The 26,167-nt window shown below is 45.1% G+C and overlaps 1 protein-coding gene across 2 annotated transcripts; it reads right to left on the reverse strand.

The window, feature by feature from the left end:
• Nucleotides 1–4,117: 4,117 nt before the first annotated feature.
• On the reverse strand, nucleotides 4,118–25,825 carry LOC127584006 (ceroid-lipofuscinosis neuronal protein 6 homolog). 2 transcript variants are annotated; one of them, XM_052040505.1, is made up of 8 exons: nucleotides 25,439–25,789; nucleotides 20,469–20,583; nucleotides 18,372–18,470; nucleotides 16,501–16,689; nucleotides 12,163–12,218; nucleotides 8,897–9,019; nucleotides 7,352–7,647; nucleotides 4,118–4,864 (listed from the first exon to the last, which is right to left on the reverse strand). In XM_052040505.1, exons 1-7 carry the CDS (start codon nucleotides 25,489–25,491, stop codon nucleotides 7,377–7,379), a joined length of 906 nt encoding a protein of 301 aa, XP_051896465.1. In that variant the 5' UTR covers nucleotides 25,492–25,789; the 3' UTR covers nucleotides 4,118–4,864; nucleotides 7,352–7,376. The 2 variants fall into 2 exon arrangements, with proteins under 2 accessions (XP_051896465.1, XP_051896467.1); XM_052040507.1 differs by having other exon boundaries at nucleotides 4,118–7,647; nucleotides 25,439–25,825.
• Between the last annotated feature and the right edge of the window lie 342 nt (nucleotides 25,826–26,167).

Genomic DNA, 26,167 nt, shown 5'->3' on the forward strand with positions numbered 1-26,167 from the left:
GATTATCTATGGTCTTATTGAATGACAGATGAGGCTACTCCTGCTTCTTATGTCTTCATTGTGGAAGGTTATAGTGTTGGAGGAGGATGAAGAATCAGCAGGAGTGAGATGATGGAGGAATTTAAATCAGGAAATGGCACGGAACCTCTGCAGGTCAGTGAACACGGAGATGGGAGGTTAACAGGTCTCGGGGGCAGGCTAAGGCACACTCAGTGGCTCTCGCATTTACAGGGAGGCAGGACAAGGGAGGACATCAGGATTGTGCCAGCACAGTCAGAGGCAACAAGGGTATGGATGAGGGGTTTCAACAGCCGATGCGCTGAGATAGGGACAGAGTCAGGCCATGTCCCCAAGGTGAAAGTAGGGAATGGCATGGGAATAAAGTCCAAAACTCAAACCAGGGCCAAACAAGAAATCGAAGAAGCAAGCGGTTTCGGACACTTGGTAGGGGCAGGGAGTTTGTGATTGGGACCAAAGACAACATTTTTGGTCTTCCCAATGATTAATTGGAGATTTCTGCTCATCCAGAATTGAATATCAAATGAACAGTGGGAGAGTTTAGGGACAGAAGAGGGATCAAGAGATGCTTTGGTTTTGTTTATTATTGACACTTGTACCGAGGTACAGTGAAAAACTTGTCTTGCGTACTGTTCGTACAGATCGATTCATTACACAGTGCATTGAGGTAGTACAGGGTAAAAACAATAACAGAATTCAGAGTAAAGTGTCACAGCTACAGGGAGGTGCATTGCAGGTAGACAATAAGGTGCAAGGTCATCATGCGCTCTCATCAGTATGCGCAGAGGAAGTTGATGCAGGGCAGCAAGCAGTGAGAAATAGATCAAGGATAAATCCACACATAGTACCAAACATGTGGGCTGAATGGAGAGAGAAACCACTACTGCTGATTCCTTGGATGTGACTGGTGCTTGGATAAGGTTGGAATTTGAATCAGGCCAGGTGGATATCCTGAAGAATTGTTGGAGGAGGATGGGGTGGTCACCTTGGCAACCACTGCAGGCAAGTCGCGAGAACGAGGTTAGATTTTTCACCATCACATACGATATCTTCCAGGGCTTTGATCGGAGCTGTTTCAGAACTCTGGCAAGGGTCACGAGCTCAGCAGATGGTTCTTGCAGCCCTTCCTCTTCGTAAACTATACGCTGCCTCTTGGTGATGTCAGGTTGCATGGATACATCGGAGCCTCAGCCTCATTTCCAACCTCAAGAAACAGCTGAGCTTCTACGCGACTGCTTTGAGTTGGTAAACTGGTCCATGTTCAAAGACTCAGCAGCCAGCCTAGATGAGTATGTCACCACTGTCACGGACTATATCAGCAAGGGTGTTGAGGACTGTGTACCAAAGAGGACAATCTGGGTGCTCCCAAACCGGAAACCATGGATGAACCGGGAGATCCACTCCCGACTGAAGTCCAGGACTACAGTGTTCAATTCAGGTGACCCTGACCTATATGAGAAATTGAGATACGCCCTCCATAAAGCTATCAGGGATGCCAAGAGACGACGGCAGTCCAAAATCGAGTCCCAGACCAGCCGTCAGTTGTGGCAGAGCTTACACGCTATAACAGACTACAAAACAAAGTCAGGCAGCGTCGTTGAAAACAGCACATCCCTTCCCAATGAACTTAACGCATCTTATGCACGTTTTGAACAGAAGGGGATTGGAATGTCAACACCCACCCCAACAGCCTCCAATGCACCTGAACCCACAGTCACTGTTGTGGACGTAAGATCAATCTTCCAGAGAGTGAACTTGTGGAAAGCACACAAAATGCTGGAGGAACTCAGCAGGTCAGGCAGCATCTATGGAGAGAAATAAACAGTCGAGGTTTTGGATCGAGACCCTTCATCAGGACTGGTGAAAGGTTTCGACCCGAAATGTGGACTGTTTATTTCCCTCCACAGATGCTGCCTGACCTGCTGAGTTCCTCCAGCATTTTGCGTGTGTTGCTCCAGATTCCAGCATCTGCAGAATCTCTTGTGAACCCGTGGAAAGCCTCTGGCTCAGATGGTGTCCTTGGCTGTGTCCTTAGATCCTGCGCAGATCAGCTGGCGGGGGTATTGCAGACATTTTTAACCTCTCCCTGCTTCAATCTGAGTTTCCCACCTGCTTTAAGAAGACCACTATCATCCCGGTAGCTAAGAAAAACAAAGTAATGTGCCTTAATGACTACTGCCCGGTGGCTCTGACATCCACCATCATGAAGTGTTTCAAGAGGCTGGTCACGGCACACATTAACTCCAGCCTCCCAGACAACCTCAACCCACTGCAATTCACTTACTGCTGGAACAGGCCTATGGTGGATGCCACCTCCCTTATGTGACGTGAAATTTGTTGTTTTGCGGCAGCAGTACAGTGCAAAGACATAAAATTACCATAAATTACAAAAATAAATAAATAGTGCAAAAAAAAAGGAATAATGACGTAGTGTTCATGGGTTCATGGACCGTTCAGAAATCTGATGGCGGAGGGGAAGAAGCTTTTCCTGAATCGTTGAGTGTGGGTCTTCAAGCTCCTGTACCTCCTCCCCGATAGTATTAACAAGAAGAGATGTGAAAGGTGCTATAGAAATGTCTTTCATTCTCCTGCAGAGCCATGCAGTCCCAACCCACTCACAGGGTATAACCTCCATCATCCCCCACACCTTCCCATCCACTCTGGCTTATTGTGAGTTCCCAAGCTCTCTGACCCACCATTACGGCATGTGCCTTTAACTGAACAGGCTGATGTGAGACCAGAGCAGAGTTTTTTTTATTCAAGTGCTGCCCAATAATAATAAGCTGACAGGGATAGTGAAGGGCTGCTGAATACATGGACTGCAGCCACATTCAAGCCATCAGTGGTGTGACATCGAGTGCCAGTCACGTGACTTCATCACGAAGGGACAGTGTGCTGATGGTTCTCCTGGTGACTGATAGCTTCCATCGGTAACATAACCGCATTGGGATTTGCCTGTCAGTTCAAAATGACAAGAATGAATAGACGCCAGGAAACTGGATGCCTGAGGATTGTTCTGGGGATTAATTGGAAACTGTACCGCCAAATCTCTTGGGAGCTCCTCCACGATCAGGACAAGCATGAATATTAACAAGTAATCTTATCCCAAGTTTGTAATGAAGGCAGAGCTGTTTGAACTGGAAGGACAGAAGAATTTCGCAGACAAAGCTGAAGGTATGGTCAGAGTCTGCGAATCCCAAGGAAGTCAGGGTGAGACATTAAAGGAATCTTGCCAGAGTCCAAGACTGTGGAGAATGCTAAGGGACAGCAAACATTATTTTTAAAGCACTTTTTGCAATCTCTGAATGTCCCATTAGGCTGGAAAGAGCTTGGTGTTGTAATGCAGGAATCGTGGCAACCGATTTTGCACAGTTTATCTCTCTTGGGTAGAGACTGTAGATACGGGAATCTGGAGCAAACAACAAAATGCTGGTGGACCTCAGCAGGTCAGGCAGCATCTGTGGAGGGAAATGGACAGTTAATGTTTTGGGTTGAGATGTTTCATCTGGCTCTCCTAATGCAGTATCTCAATCCAAAAGGTCGACTGTCCACGTCCCTCCACAGATGCTGCCTGACCTGCTGAGGTCCTCCAGCAACTTGTTTTTTTTTCCCTCTCTCAGGTAGCAGTTGTTCAATAATCTCATAATCTGTTTTAGTGATGCTGGTTGGTCTGTATATGAGTAGAAGGGGAGGGGAATCGATGGGGAGGAGCCAGGTTGGGGAGTCGTGGCTGACAGAGAGGTGGATGGGAGTGGGGAAGCAGCGGGACATGGTGAGGGAATGGGATTAGGAGTGTTGAGTAGAGTATAAAGTAATTGTCTGGCACTTCTGTGGTACAAATATTACTTGCCATTTATCAGACCATAACTAAATATTGCCCAGGTTCCACAGATGGAAACATGATCTATTACCTGAGAGGGTGTGAATGGAATGGAACATTGTGAAATGATCAACAAACATCCTCAGTTCTGATAGGACCTCAACCTGTATTCAAATGCATGCCACATGGAGAAGCATGCTGCTCATTGTGGGCTAATAATTGCCCCTTGACTATGGAATAACAAGGCAGGAAAACACATGGGATGGTATAGTTCTTTTATCTACTCCAAAAGATTTGAAAATAACACAATTCAGACTAAAATTAATAGTTGCTTTTCTTTACAAATTATAAAAAACATTTAGACAGTAAAAAATAAAACATAACTGAAAAATAAATGAATTAGGGATTAAATATCTTCTTCAGAGGCGATTTCTTGAATGGTTTGACAGCTGAAACATTTGCATGAATCTGTACACTTTCTGATCTGTGGCTTGGATGCACTTGCTTAACTGTAACACGGTTTGAGTAAATAACGTTAAAGCCTTCAGATCTTTACAATTTCTACATCTCCGAAAACAGGTTGCTATTCCCAAGAAAGGAAGCTTTATAAAAGATCATTTGTGTGATTTGCTAAATGCTATCACATGATCAACACACTATGTCACCCCTATATATCCAAGGTGATAGGGAAGACATTTAGAAGTTCTATGACAGTACACTCTTGATCAAGCAATCTGCTTTTTACCCCTGGACTGTTTGAATTGCATACTGTTCTTAAGATTAGTAACAAATTACAGGGTTCTGACTTATTAGTCCAGAAAAGTTACATTGGACAAAATCTGTGTTTCCATTTTGTACATGTTAGCTGAGGACATTTTGGTCATATTAACTGAGGACATAACTTCCATCTGGGCCCAGATCAGTGACTGGGACATCTCCCATTCCCACGTTCAAAGATCATCAGCACACAGTATTCCTTCCTGTGCCTGAAGTTACATTTCAAGTAGATTAGCAGATCCATAAAACCTAAGGTTCAAAGAGAGTTTTAATTTTCATTGCATGTTCCTGAGCCATCAACAAAAAAATATACAGCACACAGATTGGACGATCTGAGGCAAATAAATAAAGTTACATTCCAAACAAACTCAAACACCTAGGAATCATCTACAGCCAGTGAACACACGGGGGCATAGACCTTTACCGAGTTTGGTGATGCTAAGAAGTTGAGAGCCTGTTTTGGTTCTGTTTTTTCATTGTCACCCACTTTACCTGCGATGCATGGTTAAGATCTGTGTGTCTGTATACTCTTCTCTGTCTATTGTAACAGAATGCAAAAACAACTTCAACATTTTATTACGTCTCGTGACAAGTGGACATGAAAGTATTGTAAAAACAGATTAAGGACTCAGTTGCACATATCTCACCCAACGTTTATAATTTCACGAGGGAAATTCAGCCACAGTATCAAACAGCACAGAAAACCACTCTGTCCATTGAACTTGCAGTGCGTTGTTGGAAGCTTCGTCCCGTTACCCTGCCCCCCTGCTCCTTCACCACAGCCCTCTAAATTTGACTTTTTCAATTATTTATCCAGTTGCCTTATAAAGATTACTATTGAATCTGTTTTCACGATGCCTTTCAGGCAATACATTCCTGATCATAAGAATCTGCTGTGTGCGAGAAAAAAAACTCTACCGTCCACCCCTGGATCCTTTGCAATCATCTTAAATCTGTGTTCTCTTTAGCAGCCACACTGGTTGATTGAAAGAGTTGCTTTCTCTTCCGTCAAAACCAGAAACGACGTGCAGGAAGAATTTTTGACCCAACTCTCTGTCTAATGGGCATTCTGAAACAACTTAACCAAGTTATTCTAGCTCCCTGACAATACCCATCACCATTTGAGTGTTCAGCTGGCTTATTGTCTTTTCTAATGGTATCTCTTCTGACTGTTAATATATTTTAATTTATTCAGTTATGGTATCTGTGGATCACCGTCAAGGGCAGCACTTATTGCCCATCAATGAGAAGGAGGTGAACTACCTTCTTGAACAACTGGTGAAGGTGCTCCCACAGTGCCGGTGGGGAGGGAGTTCCTGGATTTAGACCCATTGATGACTTTCAAGTCAGGCTGGCGTGCATCTTAGGAGGAGGACCTGCGGGTGGTATTCCTGTTAACCTTGTCCTCCTTTGTGGTAGAGGTTGTGGGTTTGGGAGATGCCCTTGGAGTAGCCTGGGTGAGTAACTGCAGTTCAGATAAACTGTAGCCATGTGTACTGGTAGTGAAGAGACTGAATATTTAGGGCAGTGGATGGGATTCCAAATCAAATGGGCTGCTTTGTCCTGGGTGTTGTTCAGCTTCTTGAGACTTGAAGTTGCACTCATCCAGGTAAGTGGAGAGTGTTCCATGTTGCTCTGGATTAATTTTATATAGATAAAGGCAGGCCTTAGGGTGGAGTCACTGGGGACAGGATACCCAGCTTCTAGCCTGCTCTTGTGACCACAGTATGTGTCACAGGTTCAGTTGAGCTTTCGATCAGTAGTGGACCAATGTTGATGATGGGGGAGCTCTGTGATAGTAACACCTATGTTACTAGAACCACAGTGCTGTCAACACCTCATCCTTTCTTCAGGTGCAAGCTGAGTGAGTGGGTGGTAGAGAGCCAGTCAGCAGGGGCAACCACAATCCTCCCTCAACTTTCTCACACAGACTGCTGCAGACATTATCGTTGGATAAGGGTCAGCTGCTGGAATCCCAGCTGAAATCCTCCCTTCCCCCTCCCCATTCCCTACAAACCCCACCAATCTCAATAGCTGGAGTCTACCTCATCTCACAACAGCTCCTCCTGACACACTTGGGTGACCTTTTATCAAAATCCCCCGCCAACTAGTTTGTGACCTTTGGAGTCCAACTTAATACTTGTCTATGTCTGGTGGGCACTGAATAAAGGTCCCCCCACCCCCAACACCAATAGATAACAGAAATATATTTTCATTGCAACTATCTGAACCAAACACAAAAATCCAAAAAGGTGGGATTCATCTTTTAATATTCCATTGAGGACTGCAGTTATACTGCAGCTGACAGCAGTATCACCAATTATAATATGCATTTGGAGTAACTCTATCTTAAAGCAGAAGAATCTAAATCACAATCAGAGTCTCAATGGCTCAAGAGTCTGGCTGACCAAATGCATATGGCAATGCGATTCCTCTTCACGTCCAGACTTGCTCTGCCCTGGAAGGAACTGAAATAGTTTGCTTGAGAGGAGACGAGTTGGAGGACGAGACTGAGTAGACAGCTTGCATCACTTTATGCACCAACTGGAGTTGTATTGCTTTCCCTGATGTCTCCTGTTGGGTGTGTTGTGAGGTGGGAGTTGGCACAAATGACAATGCCACACCCTGCACCAATGTTTACCTGAAACCATCATGTATTGAAGTGAGAGCCCACAAGCTCTGGTAGAAGCTTTGACTGTGTGAGAGAGCAGCAGCTCAAGCCTCAGTGAAACCCACCTGTAAAACATCACCTGGCAAACACCTATGGTGTTTTCTTAATGTGGAGGGTGTAATATGCCCAGGGTTCTGGGACATACATAACCCCGGGGTACTTCTTCCGGAGAATTTTGTCATTCCAAAGGAAGGCGACCCAAGCAGAGATCAGGACCAGTGCGATACAGAAGGAGTAAAACAGGAACAGGCCATTGCTGTCCATAACCAGCCCTTTGCGTTTCTTGTGCATCACTGTTGCCATCATGGCAAAGGTGGTGAAGATGTACAGGACAAAGATCTGACCCTCTGTCACCAGGTACCTGGAGAGATACAGTGGGGGGGAGAAAAAGAGGGTCAGTAAGCAACCTTCAATTAATGCCTGGATCTTCAGACGTAACCTTACTCAGAATCTCCACCAGATTCCACTTCAAGGACCTTAACCCTCTCCACTGATTGAGGTAGCTGGTGTGATGGTACACAGGAGGGAAAAACTGGAAAAGATACATTTAGGAAATTCCTCCTTGCACAAAGATGTCATTTAACACCCATTTTAAATCACTTCCAACAATCTTGACAGAAATAAAGGTCGTCACTCAGAGTGATCAACGTACACACACACACACACACACACACACACACAGGCAAAGAATGCCCAGATCACTTATGGGATAATTGGAAGCACAGAGCAAAGATCCCTCAATGATATAACAACCTTCCTTGTCTGTAATTACTTTGGGGTGATGGCAACTCTCCAGTGTTCAGCCAGGTGGGTGCCCGTGAGCCGGGCAGGGATTACCAACTGGTCCTCTGGCTGAAAGATCCATCACACACTGTCCGGTCTGGTGGTCACCTTCCTGTGGTCACTGTGCAATGTGTGGGAACTGTGGCTGACTTCCCCCCACCCCCCCACCACTTTCTTTACCAGGATGTGGTTGCCATGGGCAAGTCTAATGCTTGTGGCCCATTCCAAGCCGTCCCTGAAGTGGTGACTAGGAGGTGGGATGGTACAAGTGAAGGGCTTGTTAGGTTACTTCACTAATTAGTTAAAGATGTAGGAGTGGAATTACACATAGGCCAATCAGGCAAGTACAGTGATTTTTTTCTTGGGTTGAGACAATTTTGTTTTTAACTTCAATCTGACACCAACTCTAAATTTCTGAATATATTTATTCTTGTTTAAACTGAGTGTGAACCACCAAGGGAGGTTCAAGGGATGTGGGTACTGCCAGCAAGGCCAGTATTTATTGCCCATCCCTTGTTGCCCTTTAAGGAGGTGGGGGTGAGCCACATTCATGAACCACTGCAGTCCTTCTGGTGAAGGTCATCCTGCAGTGTTATTGAGTAGGAAGTTTCAGGGTCTGGAGCTAGTGATGAGGTAGATATGTCAATATATCCAAGGGAAGCAGCTGATGGTGGTGTTTCTATGCACTTGCTGCCCTTCCTAATAGTCTCTCTCTCTGGATTACTAGCCCAGTACCATAACCATAGGCCACTGGATCACATAACATCGATGGGAATGAGAAAAGAAAGCTACAGTTATTCTTTGTCAATAAATTGCTCATCACTTACCAGTAGTAGAGGCTACTAGGACCAAGGAGCAACCATGCAGACAGAGGCATTCTGCTGTCTTTGCCACACCGAGTGAAACAACCCGTAAAATACAGGCAGAAAATGACGAAGAGGGGAACATACCTGTGGCAGAGAATCAACACAACAATTTGTCAAACTGAGCATTCTTCTACCCACCAGTAACATTAGGTTTGTAGCACGTGACCATTTGCTCTTTGCAAGTCTGAATGTAGAATCGGACAAGCAGCTTGCCTGTGTGGAAGTAAGCATGTGGTAGAAATGCTGGTGCCTTCTCCATTAGTTCTCTTAACCATTTTTTTTTTAAAGTTTAAATAACTGGCTATCCTCTGGCACCTCAGTAGGTGAGCAAGAGAGACAGCCACCATGGCAGATAGGTGACAGGGAGTAAATAAACATCTGAACAGATGTTCCACACGATAGTTTCAGACTGCCAACAAATATTCATGTTGCCCCATTCATACGTTGAAATAAGATCATGGTCATTTCACTGTTGCCTCATGTCAACTGGGAGCATTGGAGTTACAGTGTTGTAGACCTTCTAAAAGTGCTCCAGAACTGGTAGATTTACCCAGCTGTAGAATATCATACACAGCCGGTTTGAAGTCGAGAGTGGGGATTTCCAGTGCGATCTTTCTTGTACATATTTGGACTGATTTTGAGCAGGATTAACAATCTGGATGTGAATGTAGAAAATATCATTAGTCAGCTTGCAGATAACATGGAGATTGGTGGTGCTGGCGATAGGTTGGAGTGTAGCCTTTGGCTACAGAATGATATTGATCAGTTGGTAAACTAGGCAGAGAAATGGAAGCTGGTGAATTTAATGCAGAAAAATGTGAAGTGATTCAGTCTGGAAGGACTAATGAAATTGGGATATACATACTGAATAGCAAGATCCTGGGAAGTACTGATGGACAGAGAGAGACAGGTGTACACATCCAAGGATTCCTGATGGCAGTTAGCACAACAGATAAATAAGTTGGTGAAGAAAACATTCCCAGGGTGGTGGTGGTTATGGTACAGCTATAGAGAACATTAGCTGAGCCACAGCTGGAGTACCGTGTACACTTTTGGTTTCCACACTAGAGAGGGTGTAGGGAAGATTCATCAGGACGTCACCTGGGACAGAGTGTTGAGGAAAAACAGGATAGGCTGCGTTTGCTTTACTTGGATTGGAGAAGGTGGAGGGGGGCCCGACTGAGATTCACCAAATCAGGAGCAGAGATTGGGTAGAGAGTGAAAAACTTTTCCTCTTTGCACAGGTGTCTATAAGCAAAGAATGTAGCTTTACAATAACAGGTAAGGGGTTTAGAAGGGACCCAAGGAGGAGTCCTTTCACCCAGAAGGTGGATGGGATCTGGAAAATACTGTTTCAGGGGGTGGTGGAGGTAGAGACTCATAACATTCAATTACTGTCATGACATTTATTAAATACCTTGATAAGCACTTGAATCACCAAGGCTACAGACCAACAGCTGGTAAATGAGACAAGAACAGATTGGTACTTTATGGCTGGCATGGACATGGTGGGCCAAAGGTCCTGTTTCTGTGCCATTCTCTGTGAATCTAGGTATCTATAACCAGAAGACATTAGCTTACGGTAAGAGGTGGGAGATGTACAGGAGATCCGACAAAGTTATTCACTCAGAGGGCGGTTGGAATCTGCAGTAGTGGGGAGGAGCAGTAGAGGCAGGTGCTCTCCCTACATTTAAGCAGAATTTAGAAGAGCAGTTAAAACAACTTGGTGTAGAAGGTTGTGAGCCAAGCACTGGGAAATGGTCCTAAAATCATGGAACATAGAACAGTACAGCAGAGCAACAGGTCCTTCAGCCCACAATGTTGTACCGAATTAATTAAGCTAATGATACACAATCCCTCTGCCTGCACATGGTCCAAATCCCTCCACATTCATGTGCCTAAGAGCCTCTTAAACGTCTCTATCGTATCTGCCTCCACCACCAACCCTGGCAGCACATTCCAGGCATCCACCCCTCTGTGTAAAACAAAAAACGCTTTGCCTTGCACATCTCCTTTCTCACCCTCTCCCCTTAAGAGCATGCCCCTGGGAAAAAGATACCGGGCTGTCTACTCTATCTACACCTCTCATAATTTTATAAACTTCTATCAGGTCTCTCTTCAGTCTCCTCTACTCCAGAGAAAACAACCCAAGTTTGTCCAACCTCTCCTCATAGTACTTGCCCTCTAATCCAGGCAGCATCCTGGTAAACCTCTTCTGCACCCTCTCCAAAGTCTCCACATCCTTTCTATAATGGGGCCACCAGAACTGAATGCAAGTCTTCAGATGCAGCCTAACTAGTGTCTTATAAAGCTGCAATATAACTTCTTGACACTTGAACTCAATGCCTCAACTAATAAAGGCAAGCATGCCTTATGCCTTCTTTACCGAATAGGTACTTGATGGCTGTTGGACTGGAGGACCTGTTACCATGCTGTAGACTCCATGACTGGAGGTCTGTTGTTTTTTTGCTGGATTGTTCATTATTTTCACTTCCTCTTTTTTCCCCCAGTTACAAGGACCTGGTTAGGGAAGACCTGACCGTATACAGAAAGTGAAAGCACAGCCGTAACATGTGGCCAAGCTCTTTGCACGTTAGAAAGCAGCACCAGTAACCGAATTCTTCTCACCCAATAATGGACACGTGCACTTTCCAACAAGGGATCACTGCTGGAGGAACCCAAGGACGCCTGCAGCCAATTGCCTTGCTCTCCTGTTGCTGAGCCCAGGTTTCTCATCCTTCCTCCAGATCCCTGCTGCCTCACCCCTCCTTACCTCTGCAATCTCCTATAATCCTTAATGCTCTGCCAATTCTGGCCTCTGGCATCGCCAAATTTAATTCCTCGCCAGCGGCAACCAATGCCTTCAACTTCCAAGGCCCTAAGTTCTGAAATTCCATCCCTAAACTTCTCCCCTATCCTTCTTTCAAGATTTTCTTCAAAATCTATTTGACTGAGCTACTGGTGATGTGCCTTAGTATTTTCTTATGTATCAATGCTTTTTTTGTTTTGTTTTGAAACACTGAGGCACATTGATATTTTCATTACATTAAAGGGTCCTGTACACAAGGCATTTATTGTTGCTACTGATACAAGGAATCCTGGGACTCTCTAATCCAACACTGTCCTGTCTGGTGCACTCAGTCAGAGCTGTTATTAGAATCTCCGCTTGCCTTTTAAAAATGACAGCTGGAAATGCCAAGAATTTCCGTTGTTTTTAAGCTACTTACCACATCAAGTGACCCAAAGATTCATCATAGTAATAAAGCAGCTCAAAGGAGTCAATCTGTTGGTTTAACAAGAAAAATTTACATTCATGACTTCCCATCTGTTTATAGTCGGTGACGTGAATGAGTCAATCTTTAGATTTTCTGTGAATTGTGCTGTTCATAGTTGGTCAGGTGATAGGGGATGGAGCATTTTACTGGATCAGATATCCAGCAACAAGCAGGCTGGATGGATGCAGAGTAAAGGAAGGAGCTCTGACCCATGGAACAGTACAGCACAGCAACAGGCCCTTCGGTCCACAATGTCTGTGCTGCACATGATGCCGAATTAAACTAAATCCCTTTTGATCCATATCCCTCCATATTCAATGAGTCAGAGCACTACAGCACAGAAACAGACCCTTTGGCCCGTCTAGTCCCAGGCTGGCCTGGTTTTCTGCCTAGTCCCGTCTAAACCGGCATCTACCACTTCCGCTAGCAGCTTGTTCCACACTCGTACCACCCTCTGAGTGAAGTAGTTCCCCCTCAAAATCCTTAAATATTTCACCTTTCACCCTAAACCTATGACCTCTAGTTCTAGTCTCATCCAACCTGAGGGGGAAAAGCCTGCACAAATTCACCCTATAATTTTGTATACTTCTACAAGATCTCCCCTCATTCTCCTGCACTCCAGGGAATAAAGTCCTGATCTATTCAACCTATCCCTGTAACTCAGGTCCTCAAGTCCCAGCAACATCTGTGTAAATTTTCTCTGCACTCTTTCAAGCTTATTGATATCTTTCCTGTAGGTAGGTGACCAGAACGGCACACAATACTCTAAATCTGGCTTCACCAACGTCTTGTACAACTTCAACATAACATCCCAACTCCTGTACTCGGTGCCCTGATTTATGAAGGCCAATGCGCCAAAAGCTCTCTTTACGACCCTATCTAACTGTGATACCACTTTCAAGGCATTATGGATCTGTATTCCCAGGTCCCTTTGTTCTACTGCACACCTCAGTACTCTACCATTCACTGTGTAAGTCTTACCCTGGTTTGTCCTCCCAAAGTACATCACCTCACACATGTCTGCATTAAATTCCATCTGCCATTTTTCAGCCCATTTTCCTGGCTGGTCCAGATCACTTTGTAAGCTTTGATAGCCTTCCTTGCTGTCCACTACACCCCCAATCTTGGTGTCATCTGCAAATTTGCTGATCCAGTTTACCACATTATCTAAATCATTAATATAGATGATAAACAACAACAGACCCAGCACCGATCCCTGTGGCACACCACTAGTCACAGGCCTCCAATCAGAGAGGCAACCATCTACCACCACTCTCTGGCTTCTCCCACTAAACCAACATTGAATCCAATTGGTTACCTCATCCTGAATGCCAAGCGACTTAACCTTCTGGAGCAGCCTCCCATGGAGGACTTTGTCAAAGGCCTTGCTAAAATCCATGTAGACATCGTCCACCACCTTCCCTTCATCAACCTTCCTGGTAACCTCCTCGAAGAACTATTAGATTTGTTAGACATGACCTGCCACGCACAAAGCCATGTTGACTATCCCTAATCAGGCCTTATCTATCCAAATACTTATATATCTTGTCCCTCAGAATACCTTCCAATAATTTACCCACAACTGACATCAGGCTTACCGGCCTATAATTTCCTGGCTTATTCTTAGAGCCTTTCTTAAACAACAGAACAACATTAGCTATCATCCAATCCTCCGGCACCTCACTCATGGCTAAGGACATTTTAAATATCTCTGCCAGGGCCCCCGCAATTTCTGCACAAGCCTCCCACAAGGTCTGAGGGGGACATCTCGTCAGGCCCTGGGGATTCATCCAGCCTAATTCGCATGAAGATAGCAAGCACTTCCTCTTCCGTAATCCAGATACGGTCCATGACCTCACTACTCTTTTCCTCAGTATTATATAGTCTGTGTCTGTCTCCCGAGTAAACACAGGTGCAAAAAATCCATCTAAAATCTCCCACATCTCTTTCGGCTTCACATATAGATGACCACACTGATCTTCAAGAGGACCAATTTTGTCCCGCTATCCTTTTGCTCTTAATATAGCTATAGAAACCCTTGGGATTCTCTTTCACCTTGTCTGCCAGAGCAACTTCATGTCCTCTTTATGCCCTCCTGATTTCTCTAAGTGTTCTCTTGCATTTCTTATACTCCTCAAGCGCCTTATTCGATCCTAACTGCCTATACCCGATATGCACCCCCTTTTTCTTTACCAGGGCCTCAATATCCCTTGATAACCAATATTCCCTAAACCTGTTAGCCTTGCCTTTTACCCTAACTGGAACATATTCTGTACTCTCAATATTTCTCACTTGGTAAGTGGGAGGCCTTCAAGAATCTCTTTGCCAGAAAACAATCTATCCCGATCCATGCCTGCCAGATCCCTTCTGATGCCCTCAAAATTGGCCTTCCTCCAGTTTAGAATCTTAACCCTTGGACCAGTCCTATCCTTCTCCATAATTCCATTAGTTTCAAGATGATTATGATCACTAGATCCAAAGTTTTCCTCGACACTCACTTCTGTCACCTGCTCTGTCTCATTCCTTAAGAGGAGATCCAATATCACCGTCTCTCTAGTTGGGACCACTACATGTTGATTAAGGAAACTTTCCTGAATACATCTGACAAACTCGATCCCATCCAGTCCTTTTACAGTGTGGGAGTCCCAGTCAATACGTGGAAAGTTAAAATCACCTACTATCACAACTTTATATTCACTGCAACTGTCTGCTATCTCCACAAGTTTGCTCCTCTAAATCCCGCTCTCCATTGGGAGGTCTATAATATAGTCCCATTAATGTGGTCGTCCCTGTTTTATTCCTCAGTTCCACCCAAATTGTTTCGGTGGTCGAGCCCTCCAGTATGTCCTCTCTCAGCACTGCCGTGACATTTTGCCTGATGAGTAATGCCACCCCTCCCCCCTTTAATAGCTCCCCCTCTATCATGTCTAAAGTAACGGAACCCCAGAACATTGAGCTGCCAGTCCTGCAACCAAGTCTCACTAATGGCTACACATCATAATTCCACGTACAGATCCCACAGAGCACACAAGGATTATCAAACAAAATGAGAAAGGTGGTTGGTCAAAGGAGAAGATTTTTGGGAGCATCTTAAAGGTCAGAAAAACAGGTAGGTTTAGGGAAGGTGTTTCAGACATCGGTGGAGATGGCAGGGTAGATTCAGAGTTCATGTTTGTGCTGGGGTGTTTAGAACCAGGGGTCACTGTCTCAAGTGAAGAGGTTGACTATTCAGGGCAGCGGTGAGGAGAAATTTCTTCATCATCAAGAGGGTGGCAAATCATTGGAATCCTCTCCCCTAGAGGCTGTGAAGGCTCAGTCACTGAATATGTTCGACAGACTGAGAGATGTTAAAGAAATCAAGGAATGGGAAAAGTGGCACTGAGACAAAGGATTGGCCAGGTATCAAAAACAAGAGGTTTAATGTGAGAGGAAGGAGACGGGTTGTTTTTTCTTGTATACATAGAGCAGTTAACACCTGAGAAGGCAGTGGAATCAGGTACAAATATTACTTTGAAGAGGCATTAGACAAATAGACATGGCATAGAAGGATATGGTCCTAATGTGGACAAGTGGGATTAGTGTAGTTGGTTTATTATTGTCACATGTACCGAGATACAGTGAAAAGCTTCTGTCTGTGTGCTATCCAGGCAGATCATTCCATACATAGCTACATCGAGACAGTACAAAAGGAAAACAAAACAGAATGCAGAATATAGTGTTACAGTTACATAGAAGTTGCAGTGCAGGTAGACAGATAAAGTTCAAGGGCCATGACAAGGAAGACTGAGAGATCAAGAGTTCACCTTTATCGTACAAGGGTCTGATAACAGTGGGATAGAAGCTGATCTTCAGCCTGGTGGTACGTGCTCTCAGGCTTTTGTATCTTCTGCCCCATGGAAGGGGGTAAAGACAGAATGAGTGGGGTGGGAAGGGTCTTTGATCACATTGGCTGCTTTCCCAAGGAAGTGTAGGCAGAGTCAATGGAGGGGAGGCTGGTTTTAGTGATGCGTGCAAAGGTCAACATGGACATGGTGGGCCCATTTCTGTGCTGTACAATTCTATGACTATCTTATTGAATGGCAAAGGAGGCATTGATGCTGAATGGGCTTGTCCTGCTTCTATTTGCCATGTTCTTATGCTGAAGCCAAGACCACCAATGGTGGAGCAATGAAGATTGGGGGGGGGGTGGGGGGGTGTGGGCGAGAGGGCGGGATCACACTCACAGTCTGTCCCGAGGATAATGAGGTTTAAACTGGTAGGAAGTATTCCTACTGGAGAGATGATGCTTACCAGTGTTTCTGGCTTCAGGTCCTTCATCATTGGGTTTTCTCGAACGGACAAGTGCAGCTGGTATCCACTTAAAATGAGCCGGTGGTTCACAGAATCACCTACAAGATGAATGCTGGCTCCCATCACAAACGTTATGATGCAGATGTACACCGCTGAGAGGGGAAGAGTTTTGGGGGAGCGTTCGATAAGCTGCAAAGACATTAAAGACTGTAAATAGTTCCGTGCTTTTAGTCAAAGTGGGAGATTTTAGGGAGCATATTAAAGGTTAGAAACAGACTTAGACAAAGGATTTCAAACGTTATGGGAATCGACAGGGTAGACACAGGGTTGATCTTTCCCCTGGCTGGAGCATTCAGAACCAGGAGGTCAGAGTCTTGAAGCAAGAGGCTCTCAATTCTATTGAGAACACACAACCTGCTGGAGGAACTCAGCGGGTCGAGCAGCATCTGTGGGAGGAAAGGAATCGTCAATGTTTTGACCTGAAACGTCGACAGTTCCTGTCCCTCCACAGATGCTGCACGACCCGCTGAGTTCCTCCCGCGGATTGTTTGTTGCTCCAGATTCCAGCATCTGCAGTCTCCTGGGCCTCTGTCGAGAACTCATTGAACTTTCATTAATTGTTTTAGTTATCAGAGATACGTGTCCATACATTTATGTTCAATTCTACCTCCATTATCACCTCTTCTTCTCCTTATTTAAGGAATAAAGTTATTCTCTTTACAGCCACAAAATTCCGAGATGTTGTGTACCCCCAATCGGAAGCAAGCTATTCAATGTGTAACGTATTGTGTGTGAGCAAGCCTGATGCTGGGCTCCCTTAATTGTAACGCTTGTGAAGGCATTGAGTCTGGGAAACAATGGACAATGGGCATCCATGGGGGCCTTCCCTCTCCCCACTCACCAAAGAATACTTGGTGAAGGACATTCAACCAGAGGCTGGTCCGGCCTCGTGGCAAGTTGGGAAATGCTTCCTGTTATAGGCAGTCCCCAGGTTACGACCTGTTCGTAACCAGAACTGCTCTTAAGTCGGAAATGAGCAGCGTGGGGGAGAGGATCCCAGAAAGAGCTGTGACGGGAGAGCGAGTAGGCGCAGGAAGACCGGCTGCCAGTCGACCTCACTGACTCAGTGAGTGAATCTGCTTGGTGTTCCCAGCTCTGTTCCACTCAGCCCCGGATTGTTGCTGCTGGGGGGGGGGGGGGGGTGGGTGAGACGAGAAGGCAGGTGGAAATGCCCCATTCCCACCCAGAAGATGCCTGCAGTCCTGAAGCAGCCAGCGAATCTATCCCACCAGTCTCCCAAACGTTAATTTGTACATTAGAGGTGTCCATGAGTCGGGTGTTCGGAACCTGGGGGCAGGCCCTGTACCCTGTATAATGACAAGAGAAGGAGCTATTCAACCCACTGGGTCCACGCTGCCTCCCAGGGAAGCTATCCCATCAATCCCATTCCCCCTCTACTTACTTTTCTGTACCCCCACAACTTATTCTCTCTCACACATCAACTCCTTGAGTTCTTTTCCCATTAATCCACACTAAGAAGTCGGAGTTGAGTTTATTGTCACATGCACAAGTGCAAAGAAGAACTGATGCAGTAGCATCACAGGCACATGGCATCAGATACACAACATTCCCAAGAAAAACATAAATTATACCAAGTTATATAACCTTAAGTGATCAATTAAACTACCAGCATGTCTGTGGGGTGTATGAGGAAACTGGAGTGCCCAGCAGAAGCCCACAGAGAGAACATGCAGACTCTGCACAGACAGCACCCATGGTCCGGATCCACATTGCTAATGGTTACAGAGAGATACTGACCACATGGACTTTCGGACCATAACTTACAGCACAGTCAACAGCCAAGGATTTACCTTCAGCAGGAGGAATGGTGTGATGATGTTATAGGCCATGTGGAAATAATCACCAACACTCGGCTTATTTAGTGGAAACCACTCCAACGGAAGGATAATCTAGGAAGAAGCACAAGGCAGTACTGGTCAAATTATTATTCCAATGATATTTGGTCTAAATTATAAACTGCACCTGAAATGCTCCCCCCTTCCTTCCAATAGTGTTAAGATAGTTGGTTTTCATGAGTAAAACCACACGGAGAGTGTGGAGGAGATGTCACCGCCAAACTTAACTCACTTCTCACTTAATGCCCACACGAGAACACAATTCAGTGAGGTGGCATTCAGGAGGCTTTTTAGAGAGGCACATGAATATGCAGGGAATGGAAGGATATGGATCATGTGCAGGCAGAAGGGATTAATTTAATTTGGCATCATGCTCAGCACAGACATTGTGGGCCGAAGGGCCTGTTCCTGTGCTGTACTTTTCTGTGTGTTATATATTGTGTGGCATTGCATTTATGTGCATTGCATGACATTATTTAATCAGGGCACTGAATGCATGCTTGGATGCTTTTTTCTGTTTAATGCATGTGTGACCTGTGTTTGGTGTGTGGTGTTCCTGCTGAAGACCTTTAGAATGAAAGCAAAGTCTGCTTCAAGGGCGAGAGCCAGTGAGGACTGGTGCTTGGAACAACCCACAGTGGACTCCCCTCAAGTAATGCACGTGCCTCATGTTACAGCTCTCCTTGAAATCCACCCCATCACTACACCTCCACCAGCATCCCCCCCCCCCCACAGCTAATTATGACCTTAAGCTCACCCTAAGTGATCATGACACCCTCTCCCACAAATGATATGACTCAACGCTTGAGATCCCACTCTCCCCAGAACACGTCAACCCTCGTTCCCCTCAGAGTTCATTCCATGCCCAACACCCACTTGAGCTCAACTGCTTATTCTTCTATGGAAGAACGAGCAGAGCAGGAGCCTTAGTCCTTCTGCACACGGTGGGCACGGGAATAATGCAGGCACCAGGCCCGAGGGAAACATTCATTGGCAGTCATTCATCATGGGTTTAACCCGCTTTTCCCTACATGGAGATACCTCCAGATCATTAAAGTTCAGAAGCAGCCCAACAGACTCCACACTAACATGCACACGAATATATAAACCAAGTTCAGAAGTAGGCCACTCGGCCCTTCAAGCCTGCCCTGCCACTCAATATGATTATAGGTGCCCTTCCCCAACACCATTTAACATTACTGGCAGAACATTCTGTTTCTTTCTCCCTATCTCTATCAAGCCTTCCTTAAACATATTTATGCTGTCTGTTACAACTGTATAGGTTACTGGTGAAGCCGCACCTGGAGTTTTGGTCCCCTCGTTTAGAAAAGGATATACTGGTATTGGAGGCCATTCTAAAGGAATTCATTTGGTTAATTCCTGGGGTCAACATGATAGTTGTCCTACTATGAACAGCTGGAGAAATTAGATCTATATTCTTTGGAGTTTGAAAGAACAATATGTATAAAATCCTTAGGGGGTTTGAAAGAGTAGATGCTGAGTAGTTTCCACTCGTGGGAGAGTCTTGAACAAGGGGACGTAGTTACAAGATTGGGGTGGGAAATCATTGAAAACTGAGATCCATAGGAACTTCTCACAGAGGATGATGAACTTGTGGAATTCTCTACCCTGGAGGCCGGCTCAGTGGGGATAATTTGAGAGCAAGTCAATGCATTTTTTTTAAAAAAAGGATCAGTGAACTGAGCCTATGGGGAACTGGTCCAGAGACGAGATGAGACCTGGGACAGATCAGCAACAATCACATTGAATGGCGGGGCAAGCTTGAGGGGCCCAGTGGCCTACTCCTGCTCCTATGTTCTTTGTAGAAGCAAGTTCCAAATTCTCAGCCTCTGGCTAAAGATGTTTCCACTGAATTCTCCGCGGGATTTATACGCAACTGTCCTACATTCATGGGTCTCCAGTGTGGGATTCCTCCTCAATTGGAATCTTTGTACCTTCCATAATTTTGAAGAGTCTCAGGTCAGCTCTCAGTCTTCCCTTTTCAGGAGTGAAGCCTGGCTCCCCTTCTCCTTTCACAGGTCCACCACTTACCATTGCAATTGGACGACCAAAATCCAGGATCCAGTTTTGCACCATGAAGTAAAACCAAAGATCCAAGTGAAACTGCGGCTTTTTATCCAGGTTCTCTGGCTCATTTCCTGCATTCCTTTAAAACACAAAAAAGTGGAACTTATGGTGAACTAAATGGATCCTTTAGAAGTCACCCACTTGCTCTACACAAATCTAGCTGGGAAATGTCCATCCAAACCATGAGAGTCCATCACTTGACTCCAACTCTGGTAAAATGTCACTTGTGGAAAAACCAAATACCATCACATCATAAAACTTTAAAAGTTGTGGAAACGTCAGGCACGGCTGCCATCCCAGGCACGAAAGGTTTGTGGGTTCAAGTCCCACTACCTATGCAAAATAAGAGGAGATATTTTCCAAATGAGATATCAGTGTTTGGGGAAACTCACATAAACAGAGGGCTGCTAGAATATGGACTCAGTTCATATTAGAAGCAGGATCCTAACTGGTTTCAAAAGGCAAATTGTGTATTTGACATGAAATTTCTATAATTATTTGGGTGCAGGACAGGAGAACTGGCTAGAATTTTATAATTCAATTGGTCGCTTCTCTCAGGAGCTGGGATGAGGTGGGTTTATGACCTTGACTTCCCTCTCTACAACCACTCTCACAACCTTTCAGATATCCCAAAATGGCAGCACAATGGTAGAACAAGTGGAGCTTGGTGGCCAGTGTAATTGTTGAAGCATGGTCATGGCTGTAGTGTAGGTAACACAGACAATATCGCCACCAGTAATGCACTCACTCTGTGCCACCAACGGCACTGCACTCCTTCAGTAACCCTAACTGTTTAGAACTCCCTCAGTAACCCCAAGAGCACCACTCTCTCAGTACCGCAAGTTTACTTGAATTTTGTGCTCCTGATTCTGCAATGGGACATGAGCTCATAACCTGGTGACACAGATCAGAGTGTGACCGACCCACTGAACCACAGCTTGTGGACGTTACAAAGTTTTAGATGTTGAAAGAAAGGGCAGATTGGTGTTAGATTTCAATGCCCATTTGCAGCATGAATTACGTATATCGATCCTTTGTCCTCCTCGATTGTCAGCCTGGTCCTTAGACACAGAGAACATTCAGTTCTCTCCGCACCTATACTACTGCTAGTTATAAAAGACGGAGTTAAATTTCAGGTGCTGATCCCTGCAGCGGCTATGGGTTTCCGCAAATCAGAAGATTCCTATTTTGATCCCTTTCCTGAACTGCTAGGCTCCCTGCAATTCCATCAATTCCTCCCAATTCTACCTCTCCCCTACGCACTAGGGAAATTTACACGGCCGATTAGAGCCACAGAGAGATACAGCACAGAAACAGGCCCTTCAGCCCATTGAGTCTGTGCTGACCATCAAACACCTATTTACACTAATCCTATGTTAATTCAGTTTATTTATTCTTCCCACATTTTCATCAACTGCCCCCAGATTCTACCACTCACCTACACACAAGGGGCAATTTACAGTGGCCGATTAACTTTCCAACCTGCATGCCTTTGGAATGTGGGAGGAAACTGTAGCACCTGGAGAAAACCCACGTGGTTACAGGGAGAACATGCAAACTCCACTCAGACAGCAGCTGAGGTCAGGGTTGAACCCAGGTTTCTGGCACTGAGGCAGTGACTCCACTAGCTGTGCCACTTGTGCTGCCTCACTAACCCATTACACAGCCAGGACGGAAAGAAATCCTCAGAGCCAAGTCTCTCCCACAGATGCACACATGGGCGTAGGTTGGGGTGGAATCGGATTGGCTGCAATGTTTGACAGGTATGTATCCTGGCAACATTCAGCCAATGAAGGTCAACGGTGCATGAGAGTGTGGACAGGGAAAGTGCTCAATGTCCCCACCCAATCATTTTAAGATTGGCCGTTGTGGAGACCCACCTCTCTTTGTTGGAGAGAGAAGTTTGTGCAATTCTTGTTTCAGGCGTTGGTACACCTTCTCCTCTTCAGCTTGGATCCCTTCCTGGGCCACTGGCCAAACCTCAAGTTCTACCCATTCACCCCCTGCCTCTCAACCAGCTGAACTGAGCTTTGGGAATTGATTAGAGGTCCTGATGCAGTATTTCAACAATTCCGTTCCCTCCACAGATGCTGCTCAACCAGCTGAGTTCCTCCAGCAAATTGTTTGTAGGTGAACTGAGCTGCCTGACTGTGGACGTTCACCATTGTGGTTACCATGAAAACCAGACACATGGACAGAGCACTACAAAGCCCAGTACTCCAACAATAGCCCAAGGGGTGGAGTAAACTTGCAGTAAATAATTATGATGTGATGTGTAGTTGTCGGGTAAGAATTTGCCTCCTCCATTTTTGTAGTCATGTGACAAAATCTCATCACTACTGCTTACATCATAAAGGTTAACTTGTTATCATCCTGTCACGTTTACTGATCCTGGGCATTCGCTGCAAGTAAGTTTCATTTGAGTTTTGATCTATCCTTAACCTTGATACGAGTTATAATTAATAACAGTGAACTTTATCCATTGGTAGATCACTGGTTAGTAAAATCATGCATTCCCCTTGAGATACAGGTGCTGACATTTGCTGCTTGGGCAGTCCTGGGTTAATTGGACGACCAGTACGGGGATAAAATGAGGCTTAGCATTTATTACTGAGCTTGTCTGCTATTCTCCTCCCCTTCCAGTCTTCCTGGGAGCATATCGTTAGCATAATATCGCATTGTTATCACTCCAGAGAGAAGTTTCAAACAACAGAACTTATTGACTCTTACTGACCTTCATGAAGAATTTACACAACCAATGATTTAATTTTTGCATTCACTTTCAGGATGGGATATTGCGATAAATGAACAATAATTTCCCATCCCTAACTGCCCTTGCCAGGTCATTGTGAGCTGCCTTCTTGGACTCCTACAGTTCATTTGTTACAGGTGTAGCCATATTTTTGTTAGAATGACAAAGGAATGCCAATGTATCTCAGGAACGGTGTGGAACTGGAGGAGATGGTGTTCCTGTGCAACCATTGTGCTTGATCCCTTATGCTTTGGGGAGCTGCTGAAAAAGTTTTAGAAAGTTGCTATAGTACGTCCCATGTGTAGGGCACCGAGTCCCTGGTGCTGGATGGAGTAGATAGTTAATTATTAATCAAACAGGCTACCTTGTCCTGGATGGTATCCACATGGACTAGTTTTAAATGTTATATTACACTGTGCCGAGCTTGTTAGCAAAGTCTAAATCCTAAGAATTAATTTAATTAAGCACTGGTTCTCATTTAATTCTTCAAAAATCTCAATAGGACATTATAAATTCTAAATCTGGTTGGTCAAGTGTGAATATTTTTAATTACATCATCCTATTATTACAAAATCTGTCATCGGTTGGTTGTTGGGCCCAATGTAAGGCGATGCTGTAAGAGCATCCATCCCACAGTAATAATGCATACTTGAAGGCCAGTTACAATGCTGAAAAACATGCCGATTATAAGGTACCAAGGGGAGACAGTGAAAGCGGAGGTTGCAACTGGTGCTGTTGTCATAGTAAACTTTAAGCTGTACTTTCTCTCTCCCTCTGCTTAATTCAATCAAGAGCAAAGCAAAGCGAGTACTGGTGTATACACATTCCAGGAGAACAGAACTGACCGTATTTTCATTTCCCCCAAGGAGCCTTAACTGAGCATATTTGTAAGGTTTGTACTAATGCAAGATATAGCTTGTAACAGGGTGTTCAAAGTCAGAGTATCCTGATTATTCTGACAGTTGCTGAGGGAGGTGAACATTATGTTGTTCTCTGCAAGCAGACGAGACCATTGCAGTTAACAACTGTACAATGTCTCTCTAAAAGACTAAGATGCGCAACTCTTCTATTTGGTGAAACAAGACATTAAGTGGCATCATGCAATCAAACTGGAGATTAAGCTAACATAACATACAAGGGACATCAGTTTTGGGAGCATCAGGTTTGGAGTATGATCTTTTCCGAACCGTTACTTATCCCTACTTCCACCTGAAACATAGGACATCGCAAGGAAAAACTGTTGAAGTTTCTGATCACCAGTCAGTGAGCCGAACAGTAGTGTGTGCGTTTGTGTGCGTGTGTGTGTGTGTGAGAGACAGTGTGCACGAATGTGTATGTGCGCGAGTGTGAAAGCGCGCTCACGTGAGTGTGTGTTGCATCCACGCAAACTTGAGGAGATGGGAATTCTCCACTTGCTTTATGTACAATGGGATTTGGGAAGTGAACACACATGAAATGTAGTAACTGGGAAGCACAATGGCCAAATTAGGCACAGCAAGATCCCACAAACAGCAATATGATACCGACAATATTAGTTTCCTTTTTCACCGTACCAACTGAGAGATGGGGATTGGCCAGGGGCTGAGCAGAGCTCTCCTACATTTTTTTTTTAAAAAAATAATTCCACGGGAACAAGAGAGAGCAACTTTAACTTGTCAGCCTAAAATTTCGCAAGCATCCTCAGGAAAAGTGGCCGCTCCAGGAAATATCTGAACCCGTGCATCAAATCAACCAGGGAGGTCAGCTTGAGCAGCACACAAATAGAAGAGCAATGTCAACCCAGAATAGTTAATAACAGATTTAAGACATTCCTTGTCCAAACTGAGTACCGGGCTGGGTGGAAACTAGTCCAAACAGAAGTTATACACAAAGTTGGCAGTGAGATGAAATAAAGTCTGTCCCCCGCGCCGGGGATCGAACTCTCTGCGCCGGACAGCTGGTTGAGAATATGCCATCTGTGCAAAATGCAGGAGAGGCAGAGATGGCAAGGAACCAGCTGCCTCGCTTGTGAGCGACTCTTACAAAAAAAAGGCCAGCGAGAAATAAAGCGGCATGCAAAGAGTTGGCTGGGCTGCAAATGGCTTGAGCCCGCCGTGTCAGCGCAACCGAGGTCTCTCTGCCTCGGCCTCTTTAAATAAAGATAGATGTAACACAAGCAAGAACAAAAAAACCCTAGCCAGACCTGGGCAGGAAGAAGGGAGTTTGTAGAGGTTGCTGCTGTCGCTTCCGCATCATCGAGATGCCTCTGTCACGTCCCCCTGTGTAGAAGGCGCCGGCTCCCTTGTTTAACGAAGGTTTATTAATTTTTCTGCACAATCCCGAATCCAGATGTAAGCGAGGAAATCACAACTCACTCGCGGCTCACATTGTATCCAACGCCACCTGGTTTGATACACTAGACCCGTCCACTCGCCTCCTCGTTGCTACCGGAGGGAGTGCGGCTGCAGCCCAGAAAGGTTTTCGACTTACTGCTCGTCCCACGTTGCAGAAAGAACCCTCTCTGGTGCTGCACTTGGTCCGCTCGGAACGCCCCCTCCGCTTTGAATCTGCCCTCTCCCGTGCTAACTCCAGTCAGCTGATGTTTATTACGCTCATTTAAAGCGAACCGCAGACGCTGGAAATCTGAAACCAATACAGAAAAATGCTCGGCAGCGCCTGTGGGGAGTTTCGGGCTCCTGGCCTTCCATTAGAATTGCTTCTCTCTGCACGATGCTACCTGAACTACAGAGTGTTTCCTGCGTTTTAAGTTCATTTTATTTTTACTTTTTGACCTCCATCCAATAAGGTACAAGGATGAGAATCAGGTTTATTATCACTGACATATGTCGTGAAATTTGTTGTTTTGGGGCAGCAGAACAGTGCAAGGCATAAAATTACTGTAAGTTACAAAATAAATAAATAGTGCAAAAGA

Source organism: Pristis pectinata, chromosome 28 (genome assembly GCF_009764475.1).
Source record: "Pristis pectinata isolate sPriPec2 chromosome 28, sPriPec2.1.pri, whole genome shotgun sequence".
NCBI lineage: Eukaryota > Metazoa > Chordata > Chondrichthyes > Rhinopristiformes > Pristidae > Pristis > Pristis pectinata.